The 11,544-nt window shown below is 45.2% G+C and overlaps 1 protein-coding gene across 3 annotated transcripts; it reads left to right on the forward strand.

The window, feature by feature from the left end:
• Positions 1-3,368: 3,368 nt before the first annotated feature.
• On the forward strand, positions 3,369-9,218 carry LOC111158984 (ribosomal protein SA). Of its 3 annotated transcripts, none has more exons than XM_022521330.1 (7): positions 3,369-3,426; positions 4,233-4,398; positions 5,315-5,433; positions 7,571-7,816; positions 8,408-8,536; positions 8,644-8,809; positions 9,055-9,218. In XM_022521330.1, exons 2-7 carry the CDS (start codon positions 4,266-4,268, stop codon positions 9,147-9,149), a joined length of 888 nt encoding a protein of 295 aa, XP_022377038.1. In that variant the 5' UTR covers positions 3,369-3,426; positions 4,233-4,265; the 3' UTR covers positions 9,150-9,218. The 3 variants fall into 3 exon arrangements, with proteins under 3 accessions (XP_022377038.1, XP_022377040.1, XP_022377039.1); XM_022521332.1 differs by having other exon boundaries at positions 3,420-3,531; XM_022521331.1 differs by lacking the exon at positions 3,369-3,426 and having other exon boundaries at positions 4,222-4,398.
• Positions 9,219-11,544: the final 2,326 nt, after the last annotated feature.

The raw sequence follows: 11,544 nt of genomic DNA on the forward strand, positions 1-11,544 counted from the left end.
CAACAACTGAAATAGGCAATAGCTCTTATTTCCTGAGAGAGGTTAAGTGACTTCTTCAGAGTCAAACCATGTGGCAAAGCTGAGATTCTAATACATGAACAAATGCAAGACAAAAAGTGCCAGGTGAGAGGGGAAAGTTGCAAGACAGAATCCTTTTGATAGACAGAAAAAACCTACCATTTTACTAAGGGAATGAGAGCTTTGGGACAAAGGAGGAAACGGTTATTTTGGAACATTGTTTGGGCCACTGCAGGTAAGCTTCCTGGAGAGGACTGTAGCACAGTTGGGTACCAGACCTACAGGTGAAGGAGGAAGTCCACCTAGAGAAGGAAGTCTGAAGGTGCCCAAGGTGAACTTGAAGCCTAGGGCCCATATTCTCTTAGTTGTAAATCAGAACAAAAGTTCCCCTAGCCATTCAATGTCTTGTGAAGTGTAGCTCCAAAAGACTACAGTCCTTAGCGCAGTTCTATATTTGGAAAAAAAGTTAAGCCAAATTTTTATCTTACTATTTTTTTTTAATTTTAAAAATTATATATTTATTTATTTGCCAGAGAGAGGGAGAGAGAGTGCACAAGCAGGGGGAGCAGCAGGCTGAAGGAGAAGCAGTTTCCCCGCTGAGCATGGAGCCTGATGCGGGACTTGATCCCAGGATCCTGAGATCATGACCTGAGCTGAAGGCAGATGCTTAACCAACTGAACCATCCAAGCATCCCTTTTTATTATTTTTTAAAGATTATTTATTTTAGAGAGTGTGCAAGCAGGGGGGAGGGGCAGAAGGAGCCCTCAAGCAGGACTGTACACTGAGCGTGGAGCCTGACGTGGGGCTCAGTCCTATGAGAGACTCATCACAAGTCGAAATCAAGAGTTGGAAGCTCAAGGAACTGAGCCACCCAGGCACCCCAAGTTTTCCTTTTTAAATATGAACCCCAGAAATCAGAAGTTTGCAAAAGATAGGCTCTGGGATTTATTAAAAATGGGCATGAATAGGCAGGCATGCCTTAGTGGCTCACTCAGTTAAGCGACTGACTTGGTTTTGGCTCAGGTCATGATCTCAGGGTCATGAAATAGAGCCCCTTGTTGGGTTCTGTGCTTAACTCAGAATCTACTTGGGACTCTTTCTTCCTCTGCTCCTCCCCCCTGCTCTCTCAAATAAATAAATAAAATCTTTTTAAAAAACGGGCATGAATAAAAAATGTTGCAAAAACTTGCACAGAGGACTGGGAGGCTGCAAGAATACTAGATATTCTTCGCAAGTGCCACTTGGGGCAAGGGCTCCTCACTGTGGTTTACTGCCAACAGTCAGTTGTTTATCTTTGGACCTTTGTCAACTCATTTCCTTGCCAAGGATAGATAGATGAGTTCTCAAGAGCAAAGTTATTGGGCTGCCTTGGTAGCCCAGTCGGTTGAGCTTCTGCCTTTGGCTCAGGTCAGGATCCCAGGGTCCTGGGGACAGATCCTGATCTATACAGAATGATCCCCACATCAGGCTCTCTTCTCAGTGGGGAGCCTGCTGCTTCTCCCTCTGCCTGCTGCTCCTCCTGTTTGTGTTCTGTCAAATAAATAAAATCTTTTTAAAAAAAAGAGCAAAGTTAATTTGTGACAAATATATTATTTTGAGAAACACCTAAACATAATTAGAGTACAATGTCCTCCTTGTAACAAAGGAAGTAGTCTTGGGACTGGAGGGTGCACATGGGAGGGAGCTGCTAAGGTGGCTTGGGAGTGTCCCAGAAGGCCCTCCAGAGAAGTCAGGCAGTGACAGAAAACTGCCCCTAAAAGCCATCCATTCTGTTATCATATAGCTAATTTTTTTTACTTCTTTCCTTTTTTTTTTTTTAAAGATTTTACTTATTTATTAGAGAATGAGAGCATGAGATGGGGGAGGATCAGAAGGAGACCCCCTGCTGAGCAGGAAGCGAAATGTGAGATCATCCCAGGACTCCAGCATTAAGACCTGAGCTGAATGCAGTAGCTTAACCAACTGAGCCACTGAGGCACCCTACCTCATTCCCTCTATATATACAGCTTTTAAAACTGTAATAGGGTTTTCTGTTTAAAACAACCTGTGTTCCTCAAAAAATTTAAAAAATATAGAAAACCAAAAATAGGGGGAAAAATTCAAAAATGAGAGGAGGAAAAAACTCACCCAGTTTCTCTACTTGTATATTAATGGTTCTCACCCTGGCTGCACATTAAAATTATCTAGTAGCTACTTTTAAGAATCAGATTTTTTAAGTTCTGGAAATGTAACCTACAACGTGGCAACTATAGTTAATACTGTATTAAATATTTGACAGTAGCTTAGAGGGTAAAAGTTCTCATCATAAGAAAAACAAACATTATACCTGGATGGTGACAGATGTTAACTACGTATATTGTGGTGATCATTTCACAATATATACAGGCTATGTAGTACAACTGAAATGTTTTATCTCAATTATACCTCAATTTTAAATATCGATTTTTAAAATTGAGCCTTAGCATATGTTTAAAAGCTCTCCAAGTGATTCTCCAGTGCAGCCAAGGTTGAAAACTACTATATAATTTAATATCTTAGGTTTTTTTAAATCGTATTTTAACGTATAGGGCTTCGATTATTACTATTTCTTTTTTCCAGAGAGAGACCCTTCCCTGGGGAGCGGTGGAGGGAGGGGAGAGAATCTTAAGCAAGCTCCATGCCCTAAGCAGGGCTCTCTCTTAGGATTCTGAGCTCATGACCAGAGCCAACATCAGCTTAACCGACTTAACCCCTCCTTTTCTTTTTAATTGAAGTACAGTTGAACGGGTTTCGATTTTTTTTTTTTTTTTTTTAATAATCTCCCTCATCCTGCAATTCTTGTTTGTACGTAGCGTTATCTTTTGAATATTCCTCAGTGGCTGCATAGTACTATATGAACAGAATACACTTTAATAACCTATTGATAGATATTCCTTGTCTTCTTAAAAAAAATTGTAACCATTTGTACAGTCTTTTAATATTTTCAGGAAAATTTCCCGAAAAGTCAACTTTTAAAATCTGAATTACGTTCTGCCAAATTGTTCTCCAAAGAATGAAAATAATTTCTCCAGCTTCTGTTGGTCGAGTACTTGGGCACGTTGTGTCCAACAGCTTCCCACGGACGCAAACTGTAGTTTAGGACAGGAACCCTCCCACGTTGCGCGAAAATTCAAACCGTCATCACCGGAAGCCCGTAGGCGCGCGTTCCCGACGAAGTACTGTGGGGACGGCCGCACAGCGCGGAACGTCTCCGCGGCGCCGGAAAGCACTGCCGTCGCAAACGGTCCCTCCGGGCTAGAGCTCCCGTCCGCCCTTCCGCTCGGCTTTTTTGTTGTCATTGGCTGGTGGCGGAGTATATAAGGGCGTCATTTCCGCCCGCCTCTCCTTTCCGCGCTACCCTGGGAAGGGTCCATACGGCGTTGTTTCGTGTGAGTGCTCTGTGGGGTTCTCCAGCGTCCCCAGAAGTCACCAGAACAGTTTCCTGCTGGAGTGAGGGGTGCGAGGACGGGGATAGAAGCCAGCAGGCAGAGCGGGTCTGTCTCCTGCCGGCGCGTTCCACCTCCCTCCGGCAGCCCGCACGTGGCCGGCCCGGGCCCGCGAGTTCCCACAATGCCCCGGGAGCCCGTGCAGGTCGTGCTGGAGCCGGGGCGCTGGGCGAGGGTGCGCACCGGCCTGCGGCTGGGTGGCGGGGCTGCAGAAAGCCGTGCCAGCGCACCGTGCTTCCATCGCTTCGGACCCCGGCACTCGGCCGTGACCTCAGGCCCCGGCGCACATACACAGCAGCAGTTTGGGCTGGTAGTTTACCGTGTGTTAAGATTTCTGGCAGGGTTTTGCAGAAGGTTCGTTGTAACCCCAGAGAGAAATAATTCTGAAGCGCCCACCTGCAGTCTGCTTGAAAATAAACTTGTCTGCCTCTGTGCTGCCTTTGCTCATCCATAACCTTTATTCCGGGTTACTCTGGAGTGTTAAGTGGCAATTCACCATTTTCGTCTTAATTATCTGGGTGTTTTTCCCATCTCCACATTCATTAAGATGTGCTGTTGTTTAATAATGTGTGGGATCTGTCTGTTGTATTGCGTCTCATCCCAGTAGACTGTAAACTGAAAGGTGTGGTCCTTGGGTTGCATTTAACCGTGAAGCTGTATGGCTCTCAAGAGTAGTTAGAATACACCTGATCCCTTACCCACTTAAATCACTGGAATGCAAAGGACTGGATTGTTAACTTGTTTTTTAGGTTCCCATCGTAACTTAACGGGAAACTTTCACAATGTCCGGAGCCCTTGATGTCCTGCAAATGAAGGAGGAGGATGTCCTCAAATTCCTTGCAGCGGGAACCCATTTAGGTGGCACCAACCTTGACTTCCAGATGGAACAGTACATCTACAAAAGGAAAAGTGATGGTCAGTCCTTGCTTTGATTTGGGGAGAGGGGCATTCCAGCTAAGGAATCAACGAAATCAGATCACTATTTGGGAAATAAGCTTTAAAACTAAGTAAAAGTGGGGTGCCTGGCTGGCACGGTAGAGCATGAGACTCGATCTCATTTGAGTTTGACCCCATGTTGGACATAGAGATAACTTGAAAGAAATTAAAAAATTAAAAACAGTGTTCTGGTGGTTTGGGGAAGAAAAGCTTTCTGGGCTCCAGGCTAAGAGTATGTCTACTGATAGGTTAGGGGACTTGGGTTGCTCCATGCAAGAGCTACGAGATACAAAGATGAGGAAGCTCATTATCTTTATAGTGCCTTGTATTTCACAGGTACTGACACAGGTTTGTTTGAGTTTTGACAGTAAAGTAGAGCAGGAGATAGGAAGGAGCAGTTCGGCTTGGAAGGTACTAGAAAAAGAAAAGGTAGGTTGTGATGCCTTTGTAGGCATCTTGGGCAAGGGAGTGCTTCAGCTCAGAGGCCACTGAAGGACATAAACTTGGGAGTGGCATGTTGTAAAGCAGTTTTGGGTTAATTTGGCTTGGAGGCAGGTTGTAAGGAAAGTGGCTAGAGACTAGGAAGTGGGTGAGAACTTGCAGGAGGAATCCATATGGGGACCTGAGGGAGGCTTAACGCAGGAAGAGAAAAAGATGCTCTTTGTCTACTGAGTCAGGGCTGCACACTATTAAAGCTCAAGGTTGAGGCCAGCCGTGGCCCATGAACTTGTGAGTGTCGGAAGTGTGCTATAAAAACTGCAGGATTTTCGCTAACACCAGTAGAGCTTGCCTCTATGACTGGAGTTTGATAGTACTCTCTGCTACACTGAATTTTTTTAGAAGAAAATAAATCGCAAATTAGGTCAGGTGTTACAAAACTTCTGCTGTCATGTAGGTATCTACATCATAAATCTGAAGAGAACCTGGGAGAAGCTTCTGCTGGCAGCTCGTGCCATTGTTGCCATTGAAAACCCAGCTGATGTCAGTGTCATATCGTCCAGGAATACTGGCCAGGTTTGTAAACGATACACTTGGTTTTTATTATAAAAAATAAGCTTACAGATACTGTGGGATGCAGGGAAAAGTATAGGAAAATAAAAATAGTCTATAATTTAACTACTTCTACAAATCTTGAATTGCCAATATTCGAGGTTTTCAGTATACATAATACTTGGCATCTGGTGGTTTGTTGAGCTTCAGTTTCTTCTTGAAAACTGGTTTTCTAGTAGGATACTAGTCCTCCAAGACTCATCAGGTCTTCTAAGAGTAAGAATCTTTGCCAGCACTAAGTAACTTTTTAAAGGCCAGTGGGACAAAACGCGTATTTTGCCCCATTTCTGTTTTAGCGATTGTTTCTCTGTTGAGGAAACTAAGGAACTTCCCGAAAATTGATTTACAGTTGACCCTTGAACAACACCGTGAATCAGGGGCACCGACCTCATGCATGACCAAAAATCTGTTTAACTTGACTCCCCAGAAACTTTACTGATAGCCTACTCTTTTTTTTTTTTTTTAAAGATTTTATTTATTTATCAGAGGGAGAGAGAGAGCGAGCGAGCACAGGCAGACTGAATGGCAGGCAGAGGCAGAGGGAGAAGCAGGCTCCCTACCGAGCAAGGAGCCCGATGTGGGACTCGATCCCAGGACGCTGGGATCATGACCTGAGCCCAAGGCAGCTGCTTAACCAACTGAGCCACCCAGGCGTCCCTGATAGCCTACTCTTGACCTTCAGAAGCCTCACCAATAAAAAAGATAAGCAGTCGATTAGTTTATTTTGTATATGTAGTATATACTGTGGTTTAGGGAAAAACAAGCTAGAAAGGAAAATACTCTGAAGTACTGTGAAGGAAAAAAAAGTCAATATGTAGGTGGGCGTGCCTGGTTTAAACTGGTGTTCAAGAGTCCACTAGATTAAGAGCTCTAGCAAGGGTATCAGTCAGCCCATTTCTAATTTTATTTTTTTAAAAGATTTTTTTTTATTTATTTGACAGAGAGAGATCACAAGTAGGCAGAGAGGCAGGCAGAGAGAGAGAGGGGAGGAAACAGGCTCCCTGCGGAGCAGAGAGCCCGATGTGGGGCTCCATCCCAGGACCCCGGGATCATGACCTGAACCGAAGGCAGAGGCCTTAACCCACTGAGCCACCCAGGCGCCCCAGCCCATTTCTAATTTGAAAGAGATGTTGGACTTGGATTTTGACAGGTGTATAAATTGTGTAGTGAGATGGGTTCTTTTGTACTTACTTAGTTGATGGTAGAACTGGTTTCCACGATTTAGGGTGTGTTTTGCGGTGGAGGGGGCTATTCCCCAGAGGCTGACTTGTGACAGGATTTAAAGTTTGGTGCGTGGTGGTAAACAGTTTTTAATTACTACTGTAGAATGAACTTGGTGACAGCTCTCCTGGCTTCTTCCCTCAGCAAAAATTTACTGAGCATCTATATTGGTCCAGGCAGTGTTGGTAGGGGTTTGGGATATAGCAGGAAAATACCAAGTCTGCTTTTCTGAAGGGATGTAGGAAATACATTTTGTTTTGTTTTGTTTTAATTATAATGTATTATTAGTCCCAGGGAGGAAATAATGTTTTTATGGAGATAAAAAAGAAGGGAAGGGAAAGAAAGTGGGTATATTCTTGCTTTATGTAGGGTAGCTCTGATGAAATTGGACCAGATCACGGAAGTGCTTATTGATGTCAGACACTGTTTTGTTGTCTGTATTGATGAATTTCATTTTCATGACCGTGTTGGAAGTATGTGCATAACCTGCCCAAGTCACTCACAAGAGTGGCTTTCTTGGTTCTTGAAACCAGGTGGTGTGGTCATGGAGCATGCAGATGTGAGGAAGCCAGTGAGCCACAGGTACCCTCAGGGATTGAGAGTGGGGAGAGCATTCCAGGCAGAGAGCTTGGGGGTGGGGTATGCTTAGCATTTCTGAGCCCTAGTTCTGTAAGTAGGTCTCAGGTGGCACAGAGCACACAGAATTGCTGGATGTGTGAAGTGCTTTGGTGTTTTCATTGTTGAGGGAAGATAGGAGGTCTCCTGACTTCGTGGGCTCCTTCAGGTGCTTAGAGACCTGGGTGTCTGCATGGGGACACTTGAGAGTGTTCTGTGATGCCATATCTGGAGCACTGCTAACTCTTGATGTTAATTCTTTAAGCGAGCTGTGCTGAAATTTGCTGCTGCAACTGGAGCCACTCCCATTGCTGGCCGCTTCACTCCTGGAACATTCACTAACCAGATCCAGGCAGCCTTCCGAGAGCCAAGACTTCTCGTGGTTACTGATCCCAGGGCTGACCACCAGCCTCTTACAGAGGCGTCTTATGTTAACCTGCCTACCATTGCTCTATGTAACACAGACTCTCCTCTGCGCTATGTGGACATTGCCATCCCTTGCAACAACAAGGTAACAGTGTTAGGACATACACTAGAGCCTCAAGAGTGAATACTCTTGAAACAGTTGGGCATTCTTCTGCACATTGTTAGAGCTTGGAGTTGAGGCTGCTGGCTGGCCGATGAACTCACAAGTGTAGGTAGTGTGCTACACGAGGGGCAAGTCTTTTCGCTAACACCACAAGGGTCTCTGGCCCAATGAGTGGAGTTTGATAGTAATTCTTGCTACAAGTATAATTCAGATGTGTCAGAGCTTTAAGGAGAAATCATTTTTTAAATGGTCTGTGTTTTCTTCTGCTTTTCTCCATATTTCTTAACTGTTTCGACTTCTCACATTACTGGACCTTTTCGATTTTCAGAGCAACTTGGTGAATCCTGCTATAAGGTCCTAAAAAGGTGGGTTGCATACAGCTCAAATTGGTCCAGTTTACTAGTCTCAAAGTCTTGATTCCACATAAGAATCATCCAAAGAGATGTTTTAATACCAGTGTAAGACATGTCTATTTTGTTGGTACTAAAGGTCTAGATGATGGAACACGTTGGTGGGAGGTGCATGCTGTTGGGGATGACCCAAGTGTCATTTCTTAACCTGGCGCTCTTGCAGGGAGCTCACTCAGTGGGTTTGATGTGGTGGATGCTGGCCAGGGAAGTTCTGCGCATGCGTGGCACCATTTCCCGTGAACACCCGTGGGAGGTCATGCCTGATCTCTACTTCTACAGAGATCCTGAAGAGGTGAGCTTCCTCCACAAAGGCATGTGGTTACATAAGCAAATCAGACATCTTGGTCTGCTTCTTTGACATAAAATTGTTTCTATAAACATTTTTCCCCCCTTAACCAGATTGAAAAGGAAGAGCAGGCTGCTGCTGAAAAGGCTGTGACCAAGGAAGAATTCCAGGGTGAATGGACGGCTCCAGCTCCTGAGTTCACGGCTACTCAGCCTGAAGTTGCAGACTGGTCTGAAGGCGTGCAGGTGCCCTCTGTGCCTATTCAGCAGTTCCCTACTGGTATGTGTCGTGATCCGTGGTTCGCGTTTTTGGTATTCTTAATCTAACTTTTAAAGGATCTCCACAGCTGTATATTTGCACTGAAAGGTTCTCATCCCAATGCACTGTAGCTGCACTAAGAACGGGTGGTTTTGAAGTGGTCTCGCCTTGGGTGTTTGACCCTTGAAGTGTGTATTTGGTAGAAATCAAGGCCCAGTGTTGGTGGGAGTGGGGCTGATTATGTTTTCTTGGTGTTTCCTTAACAGAAGACTGGAGCGCCCAACCGGCCACTGAAGACTGGTCTGCAGCTCCCACTGCTCAGGCCACTGAATGGGTAGGAACAACCACTGAGTGGTCTTAAGCTGCTCTTCCACAGAGGCAAACAAAATGGAAATAAGGTTGACGGAAAATAAACAGTTTGTAAAAGTCGTGTCCATCTCTGTTTATTTCGCATTCCAGATCAAGAAATACCTGAGATTACTTCAGGTCTTGACTTCTGTTTTACTTCTAAAGCCCACTTTAGATAAAAGATAGTGCTTCTTACTTGAGAGTTATCCTTCCTTTTTGCAAAAGGAATAGCTGTTCTGAAAATAGAGTTAGGCGTGCCTGGGTGGCTCAGTCTGTTGAGCGTCCCATGATTTCAGCTGAGGTCATAATCTCAGAGGTTGTGGCATAGTGCCCCATGGGTGTGGAGTCTGCTTAAGATTGTCTCCCCACCCCCCATTTGTGTGTACTCTCAAAAAAATAGATTTAAATGTAAATGGATGGTAACCCTGGGAATGTTTTTTCCAGGGTGGGACCTGAAACTTTTTATTGCCATCTGCCCTCTAAATTATGTAGAAGCAGAGTTTGAGTAAACTGCTTTTCATTGACAGCCTTTTCCTTGTGTAGCCAATCTCTGAGTGACCTCTGGTATTGTATTTAAAATACTTGGAGTACTCTCCTGCATTGATTTCATAATAACATTTGACCCATTAAAAATTATAGAGAAATAGGGTGGACCCAGATTTTGAGGAAGAATGAGTTAAATTGATTTACTCCCCTTTTGGAAGACCTAGAAATATCTATGTGACCTGCTCCTGGGCCCCTTGCCATAGCGCAGGGGCAGTGAAGGGACCTGATGGCTCAAGCACCATCGGCTTTGTGGGGATTCTGCACTGGCTGTGTGCCGGGCAAGTTTTGGATGCCGCTACCATAAACCTGCAAAGCTCCAACATGGTTTAGACCTTGAATCCACAGCACTTTCAGTGTTGCAAATGGTCAGTAACACCAGTTAACTCCTGGAATCAGCATGGCTAGAGGGAGGGACGGGGCAGAAGGAGGACCAGGAAGAAAATTGGGAGTGGAGGAGATGTGTAGATTGGACTAACAGCCTATTAGTATGTTTTGGGGTGGTGGGGGCCAGTTCAGGGAACAAGGGACAGGAGAAGGCATTTCCTGCCAACTTAATCTATATTCTGGAAAATAATGCTGGCATTAAAGGCTGACTGCCCTCTGGCAACTGCTGGCCCAACCTCCGTCCCTGCTCCCAAGCTGTGTGTGTTAATGGCCAGGACCTCCAACCTAGAGCCCTTGCGTTAGTTTTTCCCCTTGTTTGCACATTTGTCTCCTGTCATTCCTATAGTATGTTCCACAAACGGGCTTTTTCCCCCTAGAATCTTAAATTCCTAAACTTAAGTTCAGAGCTATGGGACTACAAGCTTCTCCTGGCATAGTTGGTTTATGCCCAGCATGATGCAGCCAAGAGATCCCAGCGGAATTTCTCACAGATCTTACGCGCTGCTTCTTGACGGCGCATGGAAGCATGAGGTACAGGTCAGCTGCAAGAGCGGGAGCTGGGGATGACAGTAGAAGAGACTCGTTCCAAACAACTCCTCGGTCCCATGTTAGTAATCACAGGAGTGGAAGAAGGCCATACATTAATCATATCCTTGTAGATAAGCGAGGAATAGGAGTTCTACATTGATCATAAGTCTTACAGATAAGCAGGGTATGTCTGGTCAAGCAGTATGAGATTTATAGTTGAGCAAGCATTCAAAGGGGTCATCTAATTAGTCACAGATGGTCCCTGGATTAGGGGAGAAAACAAGCAGGCATTGTGTTGTCCATCCCCACCCCCTTAGTGGGGGGTGTGGGCCAGGTGTTCCCAGCAGCTCAGCTTCAAGGTGCCCAACAGGCTTGTTGCCAGTACATGTTTTTCTTAAGGCTATATCTAAACGTGCTTGATGGCTGGCACAATATCTGGTATGTTATATTTTAAGTAATACATTGTTCTGAAGGTGGTAGTTACACTTACCACCTGGGCTTAGCTTGCCCAGGGCCTCATACCCTCTTCCTGCCTCCAGGAGACTTAGTCCTGTTCCTTCTGTCAACAGCTGCTGAGATTGTGTTCCAACCCAGGACCACAAGGTGGTTCAGACCTAAGTCACTCCCACTCAGGGACAACATAGCTGCCCCATGGCTGCAGAGCCAGTGCCTTTATTTTACTTTATTTTAAAGATTTTATTTATTTATTTGACACAGAGAAAGAGAGATCACAAGTAGGCAGAGAGGCAGGCAGAGAGGAGGGAGCAGGCTCCCCGCTGAGCAGAGAGCTTGATGCGGGACTTCATCCCAGGACCCTGAGATCATGACCTGGGCCGAAGGCAGAGGCTCAACCCACTGAGCCACCCAGGTGCCCCAAGCCAATACCTTTAAGCCAGCATGAACTGGAAGGGGCATTTTAAATACATCCAAACTGACTTTTTGTGGCTCAA

This window comes from Enhydra lutris, unplaced genomic scaffold (assembly GCF_002288905.1).
Source record: "Enhydra lutris kenyoni isolate GAN:26980312 unplaced genomic scaffold, ASM228890v2 scaffoldscaffold66, whole genome shotgun sequence".
Lineage (NCBI taxonomy): Eukaryota > Metazoa > Chordata > Mammalia > Carnivora > Mustelidae > Enhydra > Enhydra lutris.

Coding starts and splice junctions, on each gene's coding strand:
- LOC111158984 (XM_022521330.1), top strand. CDS start 4,266: ATGTCCGGAGCCCTTGATGTCCTGCAAATGAAGGAGGAGGATGTCCTC. Junction 4,399..5,314: donor CTACAAAAGGAAAAGTGATG/GTCAGTCCTTGC, acceptor GCTGTCATGTAG/GTATCTACATCATAAATCTG. Junction 8,537..8,643: donor TCTACAGAGATCCTGAAGAG/GTGAGCTTCCTC, acceptor CCCCTTAACCAG/ATTGAAAAGGAAGAGCAGGC.